This window comes from Macaca mulatta, chromosome 9 (assembly GCF_049350105.2).
Source record: "Macaca mulatta isolate MMU2019108-1 chromosome 9, T2T-MMU8v2.0, whole genome shotgun sequence".
In the NCBI taxonomy this organism is placed as follows: Eukaryota; Metazoa; Chordata; class Mammalia; order Primates; family Cercopithecidae; genus Macaca; species Macaca mulatta.
The window spans coordinates 13,275,461-13,300,974 of NC_133414.1; the positions used below are offsets into that span (position 1 = coordinate 13,275,461).

Consider the following 25,514-nt stretch of genomic DNA (forward strand, 5'->3'; position numbering starts at 1 on the left):
GAAAGAAATCCAGGGAGGAACCAGACATCAAAGGAATGGGAACGCAGGCCTAGGACTTCAGATGAGAGGGTACCCTCCATCCACAGTGCCATCCTTCATCTGACTTCCACCCCGTCCTGACTCTGGGCCTGGTGCAAACAGGGCTGGTGAAATTGGTGGGAACTGGGAAAATGATACCTGCCTGGACTACCCCAAACATCCAAAGAGACGGCATAAGTACAGGCACTGGCAGAGTGCGGCTCCACAAAGAGTGACCTGTTATTATTAAATCATATGTAGCAGCAGGTGGAAGTGGCCTCTGAGCCTTTCCATTTTTTTTTTGAGACAGCGTCTCGCTCTGTCGCCCAGGCTGGAGGGCAGTGGCACAATCTCGGCTCACTGCAACCTCCGCCTCCCGGGTTCAAGCGATTCTCGTGTCTGAGCCTCTCGAGTAGCTTGGACTACAGGCGCCCGCAGCCACGCCCAGCTAATTTTTTATATTTTTAGTAGAGACGGGTTTCACCATGTTGGTCAGGCTGTTCTCGAACTCCTGACCTCAGGTGATCCACCTGCCTCAACCTCCCAAGGTGTTGGGATTACAGGTGTGAGCCACCGCGCCCGGCCGCCTTTCCATTTTCATCTGCGCAGTCCAGGTTCGGAGTGCTCTCGGAGCTCCTTCGTCTTCCCCAAACCCCGTGTATCAGTTCCCTCTTGCTCCAGCTCCCCTGTGGAGTGGGGCCTCCTCATCTCCTCCCAGCTATCGAAAGTCATCTTAGTAAGAGACCAGCAGTAACCCTAGGCCCTGAGGGCGGTCACTTTGATCAGGCTCTGCGACCCCCGTGCTCGGCCTCTTCGGAGGCACTTGGCATGACTGCGAGGTCAGGCTCAGGTGTTCTAGAAATTTAACTTTATTTTGTTTATGAACTTATTTTCCATTTCCAGCCACCTGGTGGCAGAAACGTAAAGTGTGGACCCCAGCGTCTGGATGAGAGGACACAAGCATTAAAAAGTCAACGTCGGGGCAGCCAGGCCCCCCACGTGCTAGCCCTCCAGGCCCCGGGCGTTTCCTAGGCAGGTAAGGGAGGGGTTGGTAACAGTGCAGCGCCACTCACCCCGATGCTCGTTTTCCCAATGCAGGCAAACGCCACATTCCTGGTGTTGGTGCAAAAAGAAATCATCCTACTTGTCCCCTCGCTTAAACTTTCCCACAGGCGTTGTCAAACAACCCCAAGAGCTGGCCTGCGGGTTTTCAATGCGCGCCTTTCACCCTGGGGGGCGGGGCGAGCCGGGGGAGGGCCTCGTGGGGGCGGGGCGTGCCGGGGCGTGGCGTAGTGGGGAGGGGCGTGCCGGGGCGGGGCGTGCCGGGGCGGGGCGTAGTGGAGACGGGGCGTGTCGGGGCGGGGCGTAGTGGGGACGGGGCGTGCCGGGGCGGGGCGTAGTGGGGACAGGGCCCAGCCTGGGGCGTCCTCGCGAAGCCTAGGCCTGTCAGGCGGTTCCGTCCGGGTCTCGGCCACAGCTGAGTTCCGTCGAGTTCCGTCCCGTTCCGTCCCGGCTCTGCTCACAGCAGCGCCCTCGGAGCGCCCAGCACCTGCGGCCGGTCAGACAGCGCGATCCTGCGGCGCCTGGCCGTCCCGGATGCCATGGCAGCCGTCGCCGTCTTGCGGGCCTTCGGGGCGAGGGGGCCCATGTGTCTCTCGCGCGGCCCCTGGGCCCAGCTGTCCGCCCGCTTCTGCAGCCGGGACCCGGCCGGAGCGGGGCGGCGGGAGTCGGAGCCGCGGCCCACCAGCGCGCGGCAGCTAGACGGCATAAGGTCAGCCCCGGGCCGCACGGGCTCCTCGCGTTGGGGCCGGGTCGGGGTCGGGGCGCGGGCGCTGCCACTGACGCCGCGAGGACCCGGGGAGCCGCAGCCCCGTTTGCGCCCCTGAGGAGGGAACCCCCCGTGTCCCGGACCCGGGCCTGGCAGCGAGTCGGTGGGACTGCCCGGGGCTCCGAAGCCCTCAGGGCCGCCTGCGGGGTCACTGGGCCTCCAGCCGCTGGGCCTGCGGAGAGGTCTGGAGAGGAGGGCTCTGGGCCCCAGACCCGGCTCCAGGGGGAGTGTGGGCACGGCCGAGCTGCTCCTTGGCCCTCACCCAGAGGCGCGGGGCTGGGGGCGGGACAGTAAATAGTACTAAGGACACAGCGTCCTGAGTGCTGCCCTTGTGGCTACAGGCCCAAAACTCTTAAAAATGTGCTTGTGTGCCAACTGGAAACTGGCGATAGAGTCATGAAGGTGGAAGGCCCTGCCCACTTCAGGCCTGAGCCGGGTGCTTGCCTGGCCCAGGCAAGGGTGCAAAGGGAGGCCTGAGTACCATGTTTCAGCATGTTTCAGTTCTAAATCAAGCTGTTAAATAAGCGTCGTTTTCTCCTACCCTGAGATGTTTACCTTCCGAAGAAGACCTAGAAGGCCGCGGGTGAACTGATAATCAGATGACCCGGTGGTTCCCCGCAGGGGTGGAGAGCCAGTCCCTGGCTTCAGCGTTTTCCTTTTCTCCTCACCCTCCTCTCATCCGTTCCCACCTTTGCACCCGTCCTTTCTGCTGCTCTGCAAGGGACTGGGTGCATAGATCTGCAGACACCCTTCCAGCATGCCCGGATTGTCTGTCCCCTCATGCCCTACAGACAACTGCTCTTGGCCGCCTTTGGGCTTGTGGTGCCCACAGCAGGGGCAGGGAATTCCAGGGTCTCAGTAATGGCCCCAGGGTTTAGAAAGGGGATGGTTCCTTTCCCTGTGGACCCCTTGCTCATCATCTACAGGAGCACAGGCCAGAGCAGGGCCCAGGCCAGGGCCTTTCTTGGCCATTGCTAAGTTTCCACTTCTGTAAATCTGGTCACATCTGGTTGGAAGCCTGACTTCTGGGCAGGCCAGATGACAAAAAGGAGGCTGGTTGAGTTCTCCAGAATTAAACATGAATCAGCAAAGGTGGTGACTGAAACACTCTCGCGTGAATGCTAGGGGTTGTTTAGTAGGAAAGGAAACTTCTTAACCAGGCATTAAAGCAGCACTATGTTAGGCACTAAGCAGGTCAACTTGTGCGAGAACTTGAGCAACCCGTCACTCTTCAAGTGTCCGTTTTCCATGCTCCTCCCAGCGGCACTGCTGTCATGGACCCAGGGCCAGCTCTGTGCTGGTCTCCTGGCATCTATGATCCCTAATTCTTTTTTTTTTTTTTTTGAGATGGAGTCTCGCTGTGTCACCCAGGCTGGAGTGCCGTGGCGCGATCTCGGCTCACTGCAAGCTCCGCCTCCCGGGTTCACGCCATTCTCCTGCCTCAGCCTCCGAGTAGCTGGGACTACAGGCGCCCGCCACCACGCCTGGCTAGTTTTTTTTGTATTTTTAGTGGAGACGGGGTTTCACCATGTTAGCCAGGATGGTCTCGATCTCCTGACCTCGTGATCCTCCCGCCTCGGCCTCCCAAAGTGCTGGGATTAAAGCTCCCAAAGGCTTGAGCCACCGCGCCCGGCCGCGATCCCTAATTCTTAATAATGGCCTGCAAGGTGGATAATTTTATGCCCGCTTTACAGTGAGGAAGCAAGTTCAGAGAGGTGACAGCCTGTTCAGGGCCACACGGCCAGTAGGTCTCACCAGGGTTCAGAGAGGTCCCTCTGCCCCAAAGTGGTTTCTACTCTGTTTCTACTCACCGCTTGGTTTGAAAAGAGATGGCAAAAAAACTGGATGCAATGTCATTCCGCTGCATTCGGTGGAATTGGCTGTGAAAAAATAGAAATGCTATTTTTTGTCATTAGAACAGATATTGAGCGTCTTCTCTGTGTGAGAACATGACAGTCCCTCACTTCAAGGACCTTCTCGTGGTTTACAATAATGATCTTCAGACAGCTCATGGGGGCATTTATAAGGACCATCTCTTACCTTGATACTTATCGCATGCTCTGGTGGTAACCTCATTCTTAAAGTTTTCCTCTTCGGATAGGTGATATTGGTGAAGCTCTCAGTGCAAGGCATCGCATGTTTTCAACCAAGATGGCCATTGGGAGGGTTCAGTGATGAGATTTTTTAAGAGGTATTATTGACAGGCTTTGGTGCCAGTTGAATCAGGAAGAGATAAAAAACTAGAATGACTTTTTCTCTGATTCAGGCAGCTGAGTGGCACCACTCAAATAAGGAGGACACGAGAGGGGCAGGTTTGAGAATGGGGGGATGCCCAAGGACACCTAGATGGAGAAGGCCAATGGACATCGGGATGAACGTGTGCACCTGGAGCTCAGCTCAGAGGTGGCCGTTGACGTCAAGGTCATTGGCGAAGTTGCCTGGGAAGAGTGCGGAGGACAGAATTCAGGATGGCTGGCATTCAGGGATTAACAGAGGGCTAGTAGCCCACGAAAGAAGTCAAGAAGTGTGGGCGTCAAGCTACCCAGGTGCTGAGGGAAGAGATTGAGGGCACGAGCTGTTCCAGTGTAATAAAATACATAAAATAGGAATAGTTATACTAGATATAGATAATAGATATGATTATATATGAATATCATTAATCATTAGCTTATAGCAATTACTCTTTATTCCAATATTATAATTATCCTTGCTCTACAATTATAACCTAGGAAAAACCAAGCTACACAGAGATAGGAGCTGAGGGGACATAGTGAGAAGTGACCAGAAGACAGGAGTGCGAGCCTTCTGTTATTCCCCGGGCAGGGCCACCAGAGGGCTGCTTGGTCTAGCGGTAACGCCAGCGTCTGGGAAGATGCCCGTTGCCAAGCAGACCATGGTCTAGCGGTAGTGTCAGTGTCAAGGAAAAACCCCCGCTACTTAGCAGACCGGGAAAGGGAGTCTCCCTTTCCCCGGTAGAGTTTAGAGAAAACGCTACTCCTCCACCTCTTGTGGAGGGTGTGACATCAGTCCGGCCCCCCCGCAGTTATCCGGAGGCCTGACCGTCTCCCTGTGATGCTGTGCTTCAGTGGTCACGCTCCTAGTCCGCCTTCATGTTTCATCCTGTACACCTGGCTCTGCCTTCTAGATAGCAGTAGCAAAATTAGTGAAAGTACTAAGTCTCTGATATGAAGAAATAAAGGCATAGGCTGTGTCCTCTCTCTCTCTGTCTCTCCACCTCGGCTGCCAAACAGGGAAGGGCCCCCTGTCCAGTGGACACGTGATTCATGTGACCTTGTCAATCATTGGAGATGACTCACACTCCTTACCTTGCCCCTTTTGCCTTGTACCCAATAAATAACAGCACAGCCTGGCATTCAGGGCACTACCGGTCTCCGCCTCTTGGTGGTAGTGGTCCCCCGGGCCCAGCTGTCTTTTTCTTTTATCTCTTTGTCTTGTGTCTTTATTCCTACAATCTCTCATCTCCGCACACGGGGAAAAAAACCCACTGACTCTGTGGGGCTGGACCCTACAAAGAAGGACCGGCCAGAGAAGTACAAAACAACCAGGAGAGAAGAAATCTGTCTCCAGAAGGAGGGAATGATCGAGATGGCCAGTGGATTTGGATCTGGCAATTAGGAGATGGTCTGTGAGAAGAGCTTGGGTGGAGCGGGAGGAGTTGAGCCTGTTTCCTCTGGGTTGGAGAATGGACTCTGCGGTTTAGAACACTCACAGTGTCGGAGCCAAACAGCTAACGGGACACATGAACAGATTCTGCAGTGCACGATGGCCTTGGGGGCTGGAATCTTTTTATACAATTTTGCCTGAGACCTTAGCATTTAGTTTAAGCATATGTCACCGATGGGATGGCAGCTTTTTATATTTGCTACAAGAAGCACCCTCATTATTTGATGGAGAGGTTTATAAGCCGTTCTCCCACCACCCGCACCAAATGTAAGTTTTGAAGTCTATCAGCAAATCAGCACAAGTAATTTTTGTACTCAGCAGAGAACAATGTTTATAAGAAACAACAAGATGAATAGCGCAGCCACCTGAAGACTGCAGCAACCTTGAAACGGTATTCCAAAGAAAGTGGTTATTCTTATTGAAATAAATTCAGTCATCAAAGTTGTTTTCCAGAAAAACACGACACAGAATACTATTTACGGAAGATCCACGCTGGCTGTACCGCGGAAGGAATATCAGATTCAAAAAAGATTGAGGAAGGCAGGAAACATGTAGGTGGAAACTGATAGGAAACACATAAAATATATAATAACAATCTGGTGTTTGGCTCTTTGCCCATTTCTTATAGCAGCCAAAAATAAGACATTTCTGTGTACAGGCAGCAAGATGACAATACAGATTATTTTATTCAGCACATGGGATGCCTCAAAAGAGCGAGCAGGCCCTTTGGACCCCAGCTTTTTGTGACAGGATATGTTCAGAAGAGCCCTCTTGCTGTGTGACTTGTACTTTTATTCTTCATATATTATCCCATTCGCAGACAGCACGAATTGTTTTGTAGACTTACAGGATGCCACTATAAGAAAAGATGGGCCTAGGCACAGTAGCTCACATCTGTAATCCCAGCACTTTGGGAGGCCAAGGCGGGTGGATCACCTGAGGTCAAGAGTTCGAGACCAGCCTGGCCAACATGGTGAAACCTCAGCTCTACTAAAAATACAAAAATTAGCTGGATGTGGTGGCGCACACCTGCAATCCCAGCTACTTGGGAGCCTGAGGCAAAAGAATCACTTGAACCCGGGAGGCAGAGGTTGCAGTGAGCCAAGATCATGCCATTGTATTCCAGCCTGGGCAACAAGAATGAAACTCCATCTCAAAAAAAAAAAAAAAACATGGACTGGGTACAGAAAAATAGAATGAATGAATAAGACTGAGAATTCTGTAGCACAACAGGGTGACTATAGTCAATAACAATTTAATTGTCGATTTGAAACTAACTAAAAGAATATCATTGGATTGTTGATTTATCCTTTGTTATCCACAAAGGATAAATGCTTGAGGGGATGGATACCCCATTTTCCATGATGTGATCATTGCGCATTGCTTGCCTGTGGCAAAACATCCCCAGGTACCCCATAAATATATATACACCTACTATATGTACTCACAAAAATTAAATATAAAAAATTGGGTTGGCCGGGCGCGGTGGCTCAAGCCTGTAATCTCAGCACTTTGGGAGGCCGAGACGGGCGGATCACGAGGTCAGGAGTTCGAGACCATCCTGGCTAACACGGTGAAACCCCGTCTCTACTAAAAAATACAAAAAACTAGCCGGGCGAGGTGGTGGGCGCCTGTAGTCCCGGCTACTCGGGAGGCTGAGGCAGGAGAATGGCGTAAAAACCCGGGAGGCGGAGCTTGCAGTGAGCTGAGATCCGGCCACTGCACTCCACCCTGGGCGACATAGCGAGACTCCGTCTCAAAAAATAAATAAATAAATAAATAAAATAAAAAAAAATAAAAAATTGGGTCAGACACAGTGGCTCCTGCCTATAATCCCAACACTTTGGGAGGCTGAGGCAAGCGGATCACCTGAGATCAGGAGTTCAAGACCAGCCTAGCCAACATGGTGAAACCTCATCTCTACTAAAGATACAAAAGTAGCCGGGCATGGTGGTGGGCGCCTGTAGTCCCAGCTATTCGGGACACCGAAGCAGTAGACTCGCTTCAACCCGGGAGGTGGAGGTTGCAGTGAGCCGAGATCTGGGGCGTTATTTTCATTCTGGGTTTCTTTTCTAACTTTTTTCTAAGAAACAATGGAAAGAAAGCAGTGGAAGGTAGCCACTGTTTGTCAGATTTCTCCGGCGCCTGCTGCTGTCATGCTAAGCTTGCAGCCTCTCTGGGTGGTGTTGATTTTGGAACTGCTGTGCGTTGCCCTCTCTGTGGAGCTGGCAGTCATGTTTCTGACATCTAACATGGAGAAAAAGAGAAACAAATCAAGGGAAGAGGGAGGAAACCCAGCCTGCATTTCAGGTCGCCTTTTTCTTGTTTTGACTTGGCTATAACTCCAGAGAGTCGACAGACCCTCTACATTGGCACTAAGCCCCAGCAGTTCTCTTTTCTTGTCTTTTAAAAATAGCTCCTAAATTAGACAGGAATCGCAGGGGTCCTCACTTGTTTTGACTGGTGCGTGACCCTGTGATTGTAAAATGTGCTTCACAGGAACATCGTCTTGAGCAATTCCAAGAAGAGGAACGCGTTGTCACTTGCAATGCTGAAATCTCTGCAGAGTGACATTCTTCATGACGCTGACAGCAACGATCTGAAAGTCATTATCATCTCGGGTATGGATCTGATATCTGTCCTTAGTATTCTGCAGTGCCCAGAAGAGATTTCTTGAGAGTCTTTAGTTAACTGGGGCATCCCTTCATTTAACTGGAGAATTGTTTTGAAGCTCCTTTACAAGAACATTAATTATAGAAAACACCTGTGTAGTTGGTGATTTGGTCCTAACACTATTAACTGCAGAATGTATAGCAGAGGTGACTGTTCAGTGAAAATCTGTCTTTTCCTTTTTGTTAGATACTAAAACATTTCTGTTCTTGGCTATACTGGTATTCCCCTCAAAGTCAGAGAATTGATTTCTTCATGGACCTTATAAAATGGGTTTAACCACTAATCCTTTGGGGCATTTGATTGGTTTGACTTTTCTTTTCTTACCAAGCTTGCGAACTGATATCTGCAGTGCCTTTAATGGTGCTGGAAAGGATGCCATATTCTGCTCATTTGTTTGCTTGCTCCAAAAAGAATTTTTACAGAATTATTTTTTCTTGTGATGATGGGACTGGTATAAATATTAGTAATATTAGCATTTTAAAGTGTGCACAAAAAAATATGACGATGATACTTTGTGATGCTATGTTTGTTTGGCAAGTCAAGCATCAGGATTTCCGGAGGCAGAAACTCAGAATGTTACCATCTTATCCATGGTTAATCAGAAGTGTTCAACTGTTTTATATGGTGAAGAGAAAAGAAATTAGAACTAGTACAATCCAGCAGCCATGTGGGATGTCACCTGGATACAGCAAAGGCAGTTAACTTCTTTTTTTTTTTTTTTTTTTGACACAGTCTTGCTCTGTCGCCCAGGCTGGAGTGCAGTGGCATGATTATAGCTCACTGCAGCCTCAAACTTCTGGGCTTAAGTGATCTCCAGCCTCAGTCCCCTGAGTAGCTGGGACTATAGGTATGTGCCACTACGCTCAGCTAATTTTTTATTTTTTGTGGAGCTAGTGACTTGCTATGTTGCCCAGGCTGGTCTCGAACTCCTAGCCTCAAACACCACTGCCACCACTGTGCCTTGCTAATTTTTAAGGTTTTATTTTGCAGAGACAGGGTCTCACTATAGCTTCTTAACTACACAATTACCTCACTTACAAAAAGACAATAGTATTGCCTATCAATCAAGGTAACTACAACAGCCAGGCATGGTGCCTCATGCCTGTAATCCCAGCACTTTGGGAGGCCAAGGCGTGCAGATCACTTGAGACCAAGAGTTCGAGACCAGCCTGGCCAACGTGGCCAAAACTCCATCTCTACTAAAACTACAAAAATTAGCCAGGCGTGGTGGCGGGCGCCTGTAATCCCAGCTACTCAGGAGGCTAAGGCACAAGAATTGCTTGAACCCCGGAGGCAGAGGTCGCAGTGAGCCAAGATCGCGCCTCTGCACTCCAGCCTGGGCAACAGAGCAAGGCTCTGTCTCCAGCAACAGCAATAGCAACAAAAGGGAAGTATGAGAAAATGTTATCAGCTCATCAGTAGGATGACATTTTCTTGTTGATGACAGCAGTGATAGCAGCCACATCCTATGATCCCTCATCTGTAAAATGAAGACCGGAAGGCTTCTGAGGTCCCTCCCTACCCTCACCTCCCAGTTCAGCCATGATGGTTGGCCACCACTTGTAGACGAAATGACATGGACACTGCCTTCGGCAAGAGGGATTTTGATGAGCTTGTGTGACTCAATACACTCAGGCCAGAACGAGTCCCCAGATAAAGGCTCTGTATAAAATACCTTTGCCTTGGTAACTGAACCTTCTCCTTATGTAATTGTGTATTTCTATCATTTTCCATCAAGGACTTTTAGGACACCTAGGCACCTAAAAAATGCCTCACCTTGCATTTTTCATCACAAAATTCTGGCTGGAACTTTTCCATCAAACTGGAATTATTCTTCTCAAAATTAGGCCATTAACTTGCTCTAAGTGAAAGTTTGCTGAAGTTATTCAGTAGACAAGGAAGGGAACTAACTGTCCAACTCTGGGTGTTTACATCTTTTTGTTTTCTTTTCTCAATTGGAAACATTTGCAGCTGAGGGGCCTGTGTTTTCTTCTGGGCATGATTTAAAGGAGCTGACAGAGGAGCAAGGCCGTGATTACCATGCCGAAGTATTTCAGACCTGTTCCAAGGTAAGCCGGGACGACAGTTGACAGTGCAAACCTGCAAATGATTGTTATATTAAATGTTGAGTTCGCCTTCTAGCTTACAGATAAGATTTTATCTGTGAGACCTAACCACCCAGAGCAACTGGAAACTGTTTGGTCATCAGATCCTTTATCCAAGCAATTATTTGGTTTAGACTTTTTTTTTTTTTTTTTTTTTTCCAGATAGAGTCTCTCTCTATCACCCAAGCTGGAGTGCAGTGGTGCAATCTTGGCTCACTGCAACCTCTGCCTCCCGGATTCAAGCGATTCTCCTGCCTCAGCTTCTTGAGTAGCTGGGACTAGCAGGCATGCGCTAATTTTTGTGTTTTTAGTAGAGATGAGGTTTCACCATGTTGGCCAGGCTGGTCTCAAACTCCTGACCTCAGGTGATCCTCCCGCCTCGACCTTCCAAAGTGCTGGGATTACAGACGTGAGCCACCGTGCACGGCCTAGTTTAGACTTTTAAGAAGCAACCATAATTTGCTATTGATTTTGTATTGTACCAAAGAAAGTGGAATATAGGATGGTACTCATGGTTGCCATGTCTAGCATTGTGGGAGTATGTCTTCGTGTAGAAGTTTGGAGTAAGAGGAAAAAGGTGAAAATGTGTGTCTTTAGAGAGGAAGAATCTAAGATTATAATAATTAAAAAAAAATTTAAACTAAAACAACTCTGTTAAATGGGAAAGAACATTAATAAGTGGAATAACAATAATGGTTTTTTAAATTGTTTTCAAATGCTTCTTTCAACCAGCCTTTATAATCACCACCTCTAAGTAGGAAAATTAACCTCTTTGTTGTTGCTTCTCTTCTGCCTCTTTCACCATATTAAGGAGGAAAAATACCAACAGCCACAGAGGAAGAGGAGGTACAAAAAGTGTTGGATGATTTATAAATGCATGAAATCAACCCCTTGGGTAATGAAAAGTTGAGTAGAGAATCCAGCTTTAAGTAATACATTGTTCATCTAATGACCGTTGTTTTTTTTTTTTTTTTTTTTTGAGACGGAGTCTCGCTCTGTAGCCCAGGCTGGAGTGCAGTGGCCGGATCTCAGCTCACTGCAAGCTCCGCCTCCCGGGTTTACGCCATTCTCCGGCCTCAGCCTCCCGAGTAGCTGGGACTACAGGCGCTGCCACCTCGCCTGGCTATTTTTTGTGTTTCTTAGTAGAGACGGGGTTTCACCGTGTCGGCCAGGATGGTCTCGATCTCCTGACCTCGTGATCCGCCCATCTCGGCCTCCCAAAGTGCTGGTATTACAGGCTTGAGCCACCGCACCCGGCCTAATGACCGTTTATTGAGCACCTATTATAATACCTGCAAGGCATTGAGGGAAACATAAGAAAAAATTGCTTTCTGCCGAACGGAAACTGAAAATCTGTTTGGGAAACAACACATATAAAACGGCTTCATAACCTGCCTCTAAGATAGTTTAACCTAATTTTTTATTCATTCATCGACTTATTCATTCATGTATTTGGTCATTAATGATTTCAAAGATATTTAATGATACAAGACACAAGTGAGCAACAGGGATGTGAATGGGAAGATGATTAAGACATCCCCATTTGTTTTCCTTGCCCTTCCAGAAACCCATAACGAGATCAGGTTCTATTTTTCTCACTCCATGGAAGGACAAACGGGAAAAGCAATTTACTTGAAGCTTCATGGGGAAGTGGGAGCAAGTTAGAGCCGAGACCTGGATCTTTTGTTTCCTACATTAATGATGTTTATGTAACATTCCACTCTTAGGTTTGCCAAGGCTTGGTGCTGTAAAAGTTTTTTTCTACCAGTACCCAGTATGTTTGGCTGAAGTTGAAAAGCATCAAAGAGAACCAGTAAAGCCCTGTTATCCTCCCTAAGGGTCTGCTTTTATCACTCTGCTCTGGCAACTTCATGAACTGGGATCTAAACAGCGTAGCCATGGGCCACAGGGGAGCAGGCCTTCTTCAGAGGATAAAGCCCAGATTTCTTGGAAGCCCCTAACCCTTGGAGGCCTTTGACTTCCTGAAAAAGACTCAGTGCATAAACAGGGCCTACCCCAAAGTAGTAAAATAGGACTGAAAGTGTATTGATTTCTTTAAACCATTTGTAAGAAAATCACATTGTGTTGGCTAAATATGAGTGTCATGGACTTGTGCAAGATTTCAATTTCCAAGTGAAATCAACAGGTAGATTGGAACAGAATGAGCTAGATATTTCATTGTTCAGTTCATGCATGAGAAAATTTGATTTTAGAAAGGAGGATAGAGGTATCTGAATTAGCTAAGCATCTAAAAACTATACCAATTTTTTACAGACCACAAGTACTGCATGATAGTTAATTATATACAAACCAGGAGCAGGGCAAATTAAGAATGAGTAGAATGAGAATGAGAAGAACTTGACTCTGGAAGAGTGAAAATGACCTTCCACGGCGCTCATATTAGAGACTTCTTCTTTGTCTCTCTGCTTATATCCTATTGAAGTTTGGAGACGGAACTCTAGTTCAGGAGAAGAGTCTGCTCTTTGCTCTCATACCCTGTCAATCACATGACAGTGGGACAAGGTTTCTTGCTTTGGGAAATAACGCGAAACCCTTAGCGATGCTGTTAAAGGAGGTTAGGGCAGAGTTCTATTTATGTCACATTTTGGGGTCAGCAGACCCAAAACAGTACCTAATTCAGGAAGGTCAAATAGGTATAATCAGTTCTTGACTATCAAGTGTTTGATTATTCTAGCCTGTTGATTGTTTAAATTCCTTTTGTCTTTTCTGAACTTCTCTCTAACTTTATATTTTAAATAGTCTTTTTTTTTTTTTTTTTTTTTCCTTGAGACAGTGTCTCGCTCTGTCACCCAGGCTGGAGTGCAGTGGCCCGATCTCGGCTCACTGCAACCTCTGCCTCCCGGGTTCAAGCAATTCTCCTGCCTCAGCCTCCCGAGTAGCTGGGACTACAGGCATGCGCCACCATGCCTGACTAACTTTTTTTGGTTTTATTTTTTTTTAGTAGAAACGGAGTTGCACCATGTTGACCAGGCTGGTCTCGATTTCCTGACCTCAAAATGATCCGCCCACCTTGGCCTCCCAAAGTGCTAGGATTATAGGCATGAGCCACAGTGCCTGGCCTAACACAGTCTTAATCATGAAAGTAATATGTACTTATAAACAGTTTTGAAAGTCTAGAAAAATAAAAGATTACCTATGTTATACCATATTCATACCTCCCAGAGAGAACTGTGATTAATATTTTGCTATATTTCCTTTTAGATCATTTTTTCATGTGAACCTGTTTTCCTAAATAATCATATATAGATGAACTTACAGTATAAAATTATATAATATGATTATAGCATTGAATGCTTACTATATGCCAGGTAATATTTTAAGTACTTTAAATATGTTAATTTATATAACTGTCATGTTCTATAAGGATGGTGCTATTACCATGCCCATTTTACAGATGTGAAAACTGAGGGGTTAAATGACTTGTCCAGGATTACTCAGTGAGTAAGTGACAGACTGAGCGTAAACCCTGGCAGCCTGGTTTCAGACCACTGCATAAGCTCCAGACTGCTATGCTGGTGTTTCTCTTGGAAATTTTCATTTCAGTGAGAATACAGCATCCTAGTCAATGGATGTAGTTTAGTTTCCATTGCCATTTATTTATTTTGTATATTTATATTATTTATAGTTTTTTTTACTATTATAATGATTTGGTGAGCATCTTTGGCATAGAGCTTTTTACCTATTTCACATTATTTCTTAGAAGTAGAATTCCTAGATCAAAGGTGAATATGCATTTTTAGGCTGGACGCGGTGACTCACATCTGTAATCCCAGCACTTTCGGAGGCCGAGGCAGGCGGATCACTTGAGGTCAGGAGTTTGAGACCAACCTGGCCAACATGGTGAAACTCTCTCTACTAAAAATACAAAATAGTTAGCTGGGTATGGTGGTGCACACTTATAACCCCAGGTACTCGGGAGGCTGAGGCAGGAGAGTCACTTGAACCCAGAAGGCGGAGGTTGCAGTGAGCCAGGATCGTGCCACCGCACTCCAGCTTGGGTGACAGAGCAAGTCTCTGTTTCAAAAAAATAATATTAATAATTATATGTGTTTTTTATGCTGAATATATACTGTATTACCTATTTTTCTGCCAAGTTTTATGAAATCCTAGCCATTCACAGATGGTGGACGGGACAGGTAGACTGTTCAACTCTAATCCCAGTCAATGGGCTTTTCATCAGTAACTTCAGTTCCTTGGGTGGTGCAGCAACGCTCAGAACAAAAACAAAATCTTTTCTTTCTTTGCAGCAAGACTTTAGAAGTTCCTGGGAGTTCTTCCCCTTGTTATTCATTCCAGTTCACTGGTAATGAGCACTCGCTGGCCCATCCCCAGCCTCGCCCTACAGTGCATGAACCCCCTAAATCCACGAACAGTGTTGTGTACAGGTGTTTACTTATCTGTGCATTCTTCTTCTTCTTCTTCTTCTTCTTCTTCTTCTTCTTCTTCTTCTCCTTCTCCTTCTCCTTCTCCTTCTCCTTCTCCTTCTCCTTCTCCTTCTCCTTCTCCTTCTCCTTCTCCTTCTCCTTCTCCTTCTTCTTCTTCTTTCTTCTTTCTTCTTCTTTCTTCTTTTTTTGAGACAGAGTCTCGCTGTGTCACCCAGGCTAGAGTGCAATGGCGCGATCTCAGCTCACTGCAACCTCCACTTCCCAAGTTCAAGCAATTCTCCTGCCTCAGCCTCCCAAGTAGGCTGGGATTACCGGCACGTGCCACCACGCCCAGCTAATTTTTGTGTTTTTTTTAAGTAGAGACAGGGTTTCATGATGTTGGCCAGGCTGGTCTCAAACTCCTGACCTCAGGTGATCCACCCGCCTGTGTTCTTCTGAGGAGGATGCATTTCCTCATTTATCCTAGGTAATGTTATTAGTGTTTATCAGGTTCTGTAAAGGAGATCTCCCCCCAAAAAAGTCCAAAAGCACTACTATAGGATAGGATACCATAGCCTTAAATATATAATTGGTTATTTAAGAAGAAAGCTAACGAATATCAAATGTTTATGGATATAAAAGATAAGCTTCTTAGACAGAATCTTCAAATCAATGAAGGTCGTTTGTCTTTGAATACCTGCCTTGGGGAAAGTAACCCAAATTTCATTCCCATCCTCTCTCCCTGCCAAGGTTCAAAGAGCAGCACTTTAGAAATTGCAGTTACCATAGCAACACACTCTGTGGCATGAAAACATAAGCTGCAAAAATAAGTTAAAGCTCTGGAAATGTATTGGTTGGAGGGGTTGTATTAGCACATTTCTGTCTCTCCTCTCTGTGCCAATGGCTCTATTTTAGGAATTTTGTTTACTTTGATGACAGCAGAGTCCCCCCCACCCCCATTTTAATAGAATTGAGAGAGTCTTCATGGTGGTAATTTGAGAAGTAATTATTAAGAAAACTGCCTTCAAGGGTCCTTTCCACCTTAATTTTTCAAGGAAGCACCAAATACCAGCTTCAGACTTTTAACACAAGAGCCTCCCACAGGCACGGCGAAAACAGAACTGTCTCTGAAGTGTTTGATTTGTTCCCCAGAGATAAAAATCCACACTGTTCTTCAGCGCGTTTGCCGGGAAGGCAGGTGGGAGTCTGTCACTTCTCAAGAGCTAAGCTTGGGGCCACCCCCTGCAGCAGCCCCCACCAAGCTTAGTGTCCTTGTTGTACAATGGTTCAGAGTAGATATTTAATAGGAGTTAGTGCTCTCTGTGCCTTTTTTGACCCTTTTTCCATAGAATCTGATAAACTCACACATATGAAAAGTGCTCTGGAAACAGGAAAGTCATATAAAAGGATAGGCATTGGCTAGGCGTGGTGGCTCACGCCTGTCATCTGAGCACTTTGGGAGGCCAAGGTGGGTGGATCACTTGAGGTCAGGAATTCCAGACCAGCCTGGCCAACATAGTAAAACCCCATCTTTACTAAAAGTACCAAAAAAATTTAGCTGGGTGTGGTGGCCCATGCCTGTAGTCCCAGATACTCAGGAGACTGAGGCAGGAGGATCGCTTGAACCCAGAAGGAGGAGGTTGCAGTGAGCCAAGATCTCACCACTGCACTCCTTCCTGGGCAACAGAGCGAGACTCTGTCTAAAAAAAAAGAAAAAAAAAAAAAAAAAGATAGGCATTAATGTCGTGCCTCCCTCTGGGTGGAAGTGAAGTGGGTGTGTTTGTCCCGCAGGTCATGATGCTCATCCGGAACCACCCTGTCCCCGTCATTGCCATGGTCAATGGCCTGGCCACAGCTGCCGGCTGTCAACTGGTTGCCAGCTGCGACATTGCCGTGGCCAGCGACAAGTCCTCTTTTGCCACTCCTGGGGTGAACATCGGGCTCTTCTGTTCTACCCCTGGGGTTGCCTTGGCAAGAGCAGTGCCTAGAAAGGTAATTTAACTTCCCCCACCCACCTCTGCCTCCCAGCCTTCTCTGGAGTTCCTCCTCCAATGCATGCAATGATTCAAGATCCGCTTGTTAAAAGTGCCTTTCATATCAGGACATTCTGCCCAGAGCGCCTCTGGCTAGATGGGCCATGACTTTCCCTCTAATGGCAGGGAGGGAAGAGCCGACCGCCTGCCTGGTCCTCTGTAGCTTCTGACGCAGGGCGTCAATTTGTGAAATCACTGCATTTCCATCATGTGTACCCTCAGTACCACTGGGGAGGTTTGCCGATTGGTTTTGTTTGTCTTCCTAATGCCACATATTTTGTAATCTTATTTGAAATGCAATTGAGACTCAGTTTTGTTGCACTGAATGGTTGCCCGTGAGATAGAATAGCATGCTGACATAATGCCAGTATCAGGAGCCTAGGATAGTAGTGTCGCTGGCTCACTCTTCGTCAACAGTCGTCTTGTTCCAGAATGGATTTAGAGTAGGTGATTTTTGGAGTATGTTGGGTTTACAACGGTTGCATTTCAAGAACATGAATCTCCTGTGCGTGGTATGTTGAATCTGCCCAAGAAGGAGCCGTGTTGCAAAGTGGTTTTGTTAACTACAGTGAAGTCTGTTTCCGTCACAAAACTTTCTTCCTTCCTATAACATCATAAAATAATATTTCCTAAACCTTCCTCAAGTGTAAACCAACAGTGTTCTTGTTGCAGAAAAAGTGCCTCCTTGTTCTTAATTGGAAATCTGTAACAAGGGGGGCAGAGTCTTAGACCACACCAAGTAAAGAAGCTATTGCTTTCTAATGTATGTGATCTACTTTAGCATCAACTATGAAAATTAGCAGTTGCTCATATGCCTGTGACGCAAGAGAAATAAGATCCAAGGGAAATTAGTAGTAGGACCAAGAAGTTTAGGGAAGTATTCCTTTCTTTTGCAGTGCCCCTTTGTTAGTTTTTGCAGAAATGTGTGTTTGTGGGGAAATTGTGAAGAAGACAGATACCTATGAACACACACGCTTAGGACAGTGGGCTGGAAGTGGGCTCTGCACTACAGTAGGTGACGGCTGGCTAAAGTGTCTTCAGACTAAGAGGATGTTTTCGACTCTGTCAAGATCGACACTTACCTTAAACTCATTCAGTAATTTTTTTTTTTTTTTTTTTTTTGAGACGGAGTCTCACTCTGTCACCCAGGCTGGAGTACAGTGGCGCAATCTCAGCTCACTGCAACGTTCAAGGGATTCTCCTGCCTCAGCCTCCATAGTAACTGGGATTACAGGCACGTGCCACCATGCCCGGCTAATTTTGTATTTTTAGTAGAGATGGTGTTTCACCATGTTGGCAAGGCTGGCCTCAAACTCTTGACCTCAAGTAATCCGTCCCCCTCGGCCTCCCAAAATGCTAGAATTACAGGTGTGAGCCACCGCACCTGGCCCATTTAGTAAATATTTCTTAAGACTTTACTTTGTGTATTACAAATTGATTGTCAGAGCTTGTTCACAAACTACCTTATAACTGTGCAAATCAAATCACAAGGCCTTTGTTTAATAAAAGACAGCTATGCTGACAGCTGCCTGTCCTCTTCAACACCTGACGTGCTGGAAGGTTCCACAGTAAAGCACTTGAAACCTTGAAGTCAGCCCTACTGTCTGGATAAGAACCCATTCTCTCTTCAACTTTTGAAATCCAGGCTTATTAGATTTGATTCCCAGCAACTTAATGCTAGACTATATTTATCAAGTTTTAAATTGATAAAATTTAAAGTTTTTGAGAAGCAAAAGGGGAAAATATGACAAAAAAAGAGGCCTTAAGTTCCAAGGAAGTCCAGTCTTCAGACACCCCATTTCATAATCGCCCAGTTGGATGAACCAAAGTAGCTTTTACCTCCCAAGGACAGACCTCAGAAAATGGGGCAAAAAATCTCCGGACAGCCCTGCTCAGGTTCCTGGTCTCTGTTCTCATGTTCTGACCCCCCGAAGGCCTCTAAATCACTCAGCTGGAGACTCGCCAGTTTTTTCTAATCAGGTGCCTGAAAGCGGTTCAGAGTTCTGTCAACGAGTCCTTGCACGCTGGGCTTATTAATGCTGGGCCACTCGGAGCCATGACTCAGGAACGTGGTTTGGGGTCAACACTGAAAAGCAGAAATCACAGTACTGATGAAGGGAATTTTGTAGGAAGAAAAAGTCTTTTGGAACTTAAGGCCTTTGTTAGGTTTCTGGATTTGCAGGTCTCATTGTGTGGGCCTGCTTTAGGAGGAGAAACTGGCATTCATAACAATCTAATACACCTGACCCAAACCACCTGCCCGTTGTCTTTGCCGATCGCGTGCGTGTGAACCCATCCGTGGACATCCGTGCACGGGCCCACCGAGTATTTTGGGGGTAGGTGCGTGTCCCTCGTACACCTACAGGGAAGCTAGCAGGTACTTTTGCAAACTGGCCTGGACAGGAAGTTGGGCTTGTCTCACGCTGGCTAAGACAACATGTGTGGGTCACTAGTGCCCTCTCCCGGCCGCCAAGGGACCTGCTTGACTGTGCTGGAGACGGGCAGAAACAATGGAATCAAGCCTGTCTCTTCATTCCAGACCAAGCCTGGACATGAATAATAGTCCCCATTTGTAAAGAGCTTCTCTCCTTGGGCATGATCTAAATAATGCATGTTCCTGGCACCCTATAAAACACCCTGCCTGGCGCAGCTGCTCCATTCCCAGGCAGAGCTGGCCTTGCTCAGACCCCGAGCCAGTGCCTCAAGCAGCCGGCCTCACTGGAGAGCACGTGGGAAATGAGAAGCCCTTCCTCCCAGAACAGTCATTTTCCTGAGGCAGGCAGACTCTGATTTCCAATCAGCTAATGAGAACAGAGTGGGGTTTCTAAGCTGGAAAGATGGTTAAAGCCCGCTGCTCAAACTGGTGCAGACGTTAGAGAGCCTGGGAGAAAGGCTGGGTCTCCAGCCTGCCCCAGACGGGCTGTGTTTTAGCAGTGATTTGTGTGGCCAGAGGTTGGGAGTGCAGTTTTAGAGGAAACACAGTTCCACACCCAGTTTGCAAGAGGGCCTGGGAGTTTCAGGGCCTCGTGTCCTGTGTCCAGCCAGTGAGATGGGACCCATGACCCTCACTCCAGTGTGCTTCCCTCAGAGCCCGGCCACGTGGCAGCCCGAGGGACAGATCCTGCCGGTGCCTCGGTGCCAGTGCGAATGCATGTGCATGTGTGTGTGCACAAGAACCCCATGGGTTCTGCTCAGGCCTGACTCTTTCCACAGTGCTCCCCCCGCAGCTCTTCACCCTGCTGCTAGTGCTCCCTGGGAGACAGATGCCGTGTGCTGCGGTCTGAATGCTGTGTCCTCCCCAAATTCCTGTGTTGAATCCTCACCCCCAAGGTGATGGTGTTGGAAGGTGGGGCCTTTGGGGGTGATGAGATCATGAGCATGGAGCCCTTGTGAATGGGATCAGTGACTTTATAAAAACAGCCCCAGGCTGGGCGTGGTGTCTCATGCCTGTAATCCCAGCACTGTGGGAGGCCGAGGCAGACGGATCACCTGAGGTCAGGAGTTCGAGACCAACCTGGTCAACATGGCAAAACGCCGTCTCTACTAAAAATACAAAAATTAGCTGGGTATGGTGGCTCATGCCTGTAATCCCAGCTCCTTGGGAGGTTGAAGCAGGAGAATCACTTGAACCTGGGAGGCGGAAGTAGCAATGAGCCGAGATCGTGCCATTGCACTCCAGCCTGGACAACAAGAGTGAAACTTCATCTCAAAAAAAAAAAAAAAAAAAACAGCCCCAGAGAGCTGCCTTAACCCTTTTTCTGCATGTGAGGACACAGCTAGAAGGCCCCGTTTATGAACCAGGAAGCAGGTCCTCAGCAGTCGCAGAGCTGGCACCCTCACCTTGGACTTCGCAGCCTCCAGAACTGTGAGATATAAATGTCTGTTGTTCATAAGCCACTGGGCTATGGTGCTGTGTTCCAGCAGGCTGAATGGACTAAGACACCACACCCATGCAAAGGGGCATGACGTGGGGAGAGTCCCCTGTGGGCTGTAGCACATGATTCTTGCCACTTGGGTGGCCTATGAGATCCAGAAGACCCCTCTGCTTTAAATAATCGCCCCCATTCCAAGGCTGGGGTGACCATTTAAAAGCCAGCATTAGAGATCATGAACCATCGGTAGTTGGCCTAGGCGTGTTAAAAATAGGCATTGCATTCACTAGGTGCCTACTGAGTGCCCAGGACTGTTATTATACGAGCCTCACACCTGCTATCTCTAATCCTTGCAATACTGCAGGAGGCGCTCATTTTTGTTTTCCAGATGAAACAAACTCCAAGGCATTAAACAGTTGAAGGTCTTGTGGTTAGTAAGTGCCAGAGCTGGGGTTGGAACTCAGGTACATCTGGCTCAGCCAGGTCCCTTGAGCTCAAACCAGGTCCCTGAGCTTTTCTTCTACAAGCAAAATCTTCATAGTGACTTCCCTGATTTATGTCTGGCTCAGATGGACCATTTTTTCCCCAGCCTTTCCGTTGTACTCAATGTGACAGTGTGCCCTGCTGTCATTAGTTAGTGGCTTCTTCACTGTGTCCCTTGGTGACAGTCATTTGTACCTGAGCCTGCTGGCTGCCGAAGTGAGAGGTGAGAGATGGCTTGCTCGGGGGTCCCAGGAGGACCAGTGCCCAGCAGGCCTGGCACCAGGCCCCGCCTGTGAAGCTTGAACTCCAAAGGACTTGGCCCCAAAACATCTGGGGCATTTGGAATTCCATGCAGGTCTGCACCCACACACTGCCGGCCCAGGCCGCAAGTCCCCCACCTGGGATGAATACATGTCCATCTGCTGAGCCGGCCGGGAAGGATCATTTACTACTTTGGATTTACTCTTTCCTCCTTCCAGCTCTGACTCCATTCTTAACAACTCTGAAAGTCATCTAGGACTTGATCATTGCAAGTGACAAAGGGATCGATAAGGTTGACTTGGGTGGCTTTTGTTGTTTTTTCATGTTGCATCAGTTTTTCAGGCTTGGCCACTTCCTGACATTTGGTCCCTGTGAGTTCCCCAAGGGCCGCCTGTATCAGTAGAGGGAAAGTGGCTGGGAGGAGCCGTGACACCGTCTCCACCTTGGCTTCTGATCCCAGCTGATAACACGGTTCAGGGGCAGAGACGGAGCAGAGCACCTTCCTGGCCCCGTGTTGGGACCCGCTAGATGTCTTCAGCAGGGTCCTATTTCACAGCTGTTCACAACAGGATCTGCTTTTTAGCTCCTGGTTCAACCAGGGCTTCAGACACACTTTGGCGTGAAGTGCTCTTCCTGGTCAACTAAAAATGGTCTGCCCTGAAACCCCCATAGCTGTCACATTCCTGCCCCCTCCAACGTAAAATCAGTACAGTTCCAAAACAGAGGTGGCGATTTAGTCCATGCCTTTAACTTTACAGAGGAGACAAGGAGGCTCTGCATCACCCGTCCCTGGCTCCCAGCCCAGTGCCTGTGGGCTCCATCTCCACCCATGGTGGCAGGAGGGGCCTCAGGCCAGGCTTCTGGTCTCTCCTTTATCCAAGCTCAATCCAGGGGGCTCCAATCTAGTCCTATGACTTAAAAACCTTCTAGATCCATGGTTCTAAACTGAGAGCAGTATTGGCCCAGGGATATGTGGCGATACCTGGAGACATTCTTGATTGTCACAGCTTGGTGTGGGGGCATGGGTACTACTGATAACTAGAGGGTGGAGGTCAAGAATGCTGCAGAACGTCCTGCAATACACAGGACAGCCCCCAGCCCCCCACCCAAAAAAAGTTATCTGAACGTCAGTACCACCAGGGTTGAGAAACCCCACTCTACATGCTGATGCGTCTCCTGTGTCTGTCTCCAGCTAGTGCAGCTGTCTATTACCAGGCAACAGGTCACCCACAGTATCATAGCAAAAGACAACAGAATTTGCAGTTTGGACAGGGCTCAGTGAGGAAGGCTTCTCTCTGCTCCACAGGGTCAGCAGCCTCAGCTGGGGACTTATCTGAAGGCTGCTTGCTCACATGTCTGGCTGTGGAGGCTGCCTCTGAGCTGGGCCCCCCAAAGGGTGGTTGGCAGCACACTGCAACTGGCCTCTCAGGGTGGCTTGGGCTTCCTCACAGCATGGAGGCCAGGTCCTAAGAGCCAGCCAGAGCCAGCTAGAAGCTGTATCACCTGCTTGCCCTCTTCTCAAAGGAACCAGCCTGCCATTTGTGCTATACTCTATTTTCCTGCCTACCTGCCTTCCTCCCTCTCTTCTTCCCTCCCTTCCCTCCTTCATAAATATTGAATAGGTTGCTTGCTATGTGCAAGATAGTCTTCCAGTGCTGGAGATACAGAAATCAACAGAAGACTAAAAAAATGGCCAGGCATGGTGGCTCATGCCTGTAATCCTAGCACTTTGAGAGGCCAAGGCTGGAGGGTCATTTGTGCCCAGGAGTTCACAACCGGCCTGCGTAATATAGTGAGACGCCATCTTGGGGAAAAAAAGAAATCCTGTCCTCCTGGAGTTTACGTGCTACAAAGGACACGTACTATAAACAAACATGAAATATATAGGGTGTTAAATGGAGAGAAGCGCAAATGATTTAAAATGTAACCAGGCGGGGTTGCTTCAGAGTTTGTTTTACACTTGGAGCAGGGCGGCCATGGAAGACCTCAGTGACAGGGGACGCAGGACTAGAGGCCTGCGATGAGGGCGTGTGCCAGGAGAACAGCCAGGGAAAAGTCACTCCAGGCACTCCAAAGTCACTCCAGACCAGCAAGTCCGAGGACCCTGAGGTGACTGCGCACGGGCGTGTTTGAGGCACATCAGGGATGCCACCAGGATTGTGAGACCCTGAGTGAGGGGTGGGGGAGGGAAGGCCCCCTGCCTGTGTGTCCTTGTGCCCCTGGGGATCCCTCTTTTCCATTGTAAATTTGACTTTAGAGGAGCCGGCTTGGTAGCGTGACTGAATTGGTTGGTGCAGCGGCTGTGAAGCAGAGGACACAGAGGGGAGGGAGGGAACTGGGCTCCCCGCTCTTCACCAGCCCTGGAACCTCAGGGGAGAGTTGTAGAAGGGGAGAGGGCATCCTCTCCTTGCCACTTCTTACCCATTGGTGAGTTAAAACCACGCTGGACTCTACATCTGGTCCCTGAAGACATTGTCTGTAAATCCTCGTTTCTCCAGGAGGCCGGGGCTGCTCTTTCCAATCAAGCCGAGCTGGCAGCCCCGTGAGTGCTTGTGGGAAGTGGCCCCAGTGGGTTCTGAGAGGTACTGGACTCCCCACTCCGCCCCCCCAACCCCCACGCTGCAGTGTCTGTGGGTCATCCCAGCTGATGTGGATTCCATCCTGTGCTTGGCCCTCAAAAGAGGTAGACGACATCCCCAGCCGTGGCAGGGCTCAGTGACCAGATCTGTGCAGGAGCAAGACAACACGGGACAGTCACTGCCCCTGGGGCTGGTGTGGTTTCTTCGCTCTTGGAAAGATCTGCTCTCCTCCCGGGCAGGAGTGAGGGCACTGAAGACATCAGGGCTGGCAGGTGACGTGGTGTTTGAGGAAGCTGGTCATTGAGCCGAGGCGGGACTCAGGTGGGGGGGGCGGGTCGCAGGAGAGCACCTCAGTGACCTCCCGTGTCTCCCCGTAGGTGGCCTTGGAGATGCTCTTTACTGGGGAGCCCATTTCTGCCCAGCAGGCCCTGCTCCACGGGCTGCTCAGCAAAGTGGTGCCAGAGGCAGAGCTGCAGGAGGAGACCATGCGGATCGCGCGGAAGATCGCGTCACTGAGCCGCCCGGTGGTGTCCCTGGGCAAAGCCACCTTCTACAGGCAGCTGCCCCAGGACCTGGGGACGGCTTACTACCTCACCTCCCGGGCCATGGTGGACAACCTGGCCCTGCGGGACGGGCAGGAGGGCATCACGGCCTTCCTCCAGAAGAGAAAACCCATCTGGTCACACGAGCCCGCGTGAGTGGAGGCAGAGGAGTGAGGCCCGTGGGCAGCGCCCAGGAGCCCGCCCTCCCCTCTGGCCCCAACCCCACACTGCCTCTCAGCTTCAGCAGGCAGCAGACGAGCTGCTTCTGTGACTTGATACTGGTGTCACAGCATTTGGCCTACATTAAAAGCCACGCTTTCATGGTGAAAGACAAAATGGGGAGTGACTGAGGTGCTGACCTCGGTGCAAGGCTGGTGAGCCCTGTAGCGGGCCAGCTATGGCAGGAAGCCTGGCGTTTGGGGTGCTCCTTACAACATCTTAAGCAAGCGACCCCCCTGACATAGCAGAAGGTGACAACCCATGGAGGCAGGAAAGAAGGACACCAGCCTGACCCTTATCCAAAACCTCCTCCTAGGCGGAGTTAATCCTGGCTGCTCAGGAGAGGCAACACATTTCAAATCTCCATGAGATGTTCTCCATGCAGAAAATCTTCTTGATTCTATAGAGACGTAATCATGCCTATGGCTTTGAATAATCTTATGTGATTTAAATAAATTTAATCTTTACAGAGACTGGTATGTTTTATCTCCCCAGCTATACTGCAAACTGTCTAAGAAAAGAAAAAAAAGCAACCGTTTTTATATGCTCACGTTGATGGACATAGAGTAGGTGCCTCCTATTTCTATAACCGATGTCATTGTTATCCACGTTTCTGTGAAACCCAGACTCCAGGCTCAACCTGAGGATGAAAACACTGGGGAGAGGAGGCGGGAGGCAGTAGACACGTCCTACGCATTAAGAGCACCTCCTCCTGGCTGGGTGGTGGCTCCTGCCTATAATCCCAGCACTCTGGGAGGCTGAGACAGGTGGATCACCTGAGGTCGGGAGTTCAAGACCAGCCTGGCCAATATGGTGAAACCCCATCTCTACT

At 48.7% G+C, this 25,514-nt stretch overlaps 1 protein-coding gene across 1 annotated transcript; it reads left to right on the forward strand.

The window, feature by feature from the left end:
* The first annotated feature begins 1,442 nt into the window (after positions 1–1,442).
* ECHDC3 (enoyl-CoA hydratase domain containing 3) lies at positions 1,443–25,151 on the forward strand. Its single transcript, XM_001082412.5, has 5 exons — positions 1,443–1,789; positions 8,030–8,151; positions 10,175–10,272; positions 16,485–16,685; positions 24,299–25,151. Exons 1-5 carry the CDS (start codon positions 1,620–1,622, stop codon positions 24,617–24,619), a joined length of 912 nt encoding a protein of 303 aa, XP_001082412.2. The 5' UTR covers positions 1,443–1,619; the 3' UTR covers positions 24,620–25,151.
* The last annotated feature ends 363 nt before the right edge of the window (positions 25,152–25,514 follow it).

What these genes read in the sequence shown, in the direction of transcription:
- ECHDC3 (XM_001082412.5), top strand. Translation starts at nt 1,620, where the DNA reads ATGGCAGCCGTCGCCGTCTTGCGGGCCTTCGGGGCGAGGGGGCCCATG. An exon ending in GAAAGTCATTATCATCTCGG is followed by an intron (nt 8,152 to 10,174) that starts GTATGGATCTGA and finishes AAACATTTGCAG; the next exon opens with CTGAGGGGCCTGTGTTTTCT. An exon ending in CAAGAGCAGTGCCTAGAAAG is followed by an intron (nt 16,686 to 24,298) that starts GTAATTTAACTT and finishes GTCTCCCCGTAG; the next exon opens with GTGGCCTTGGAGATGCTCTT.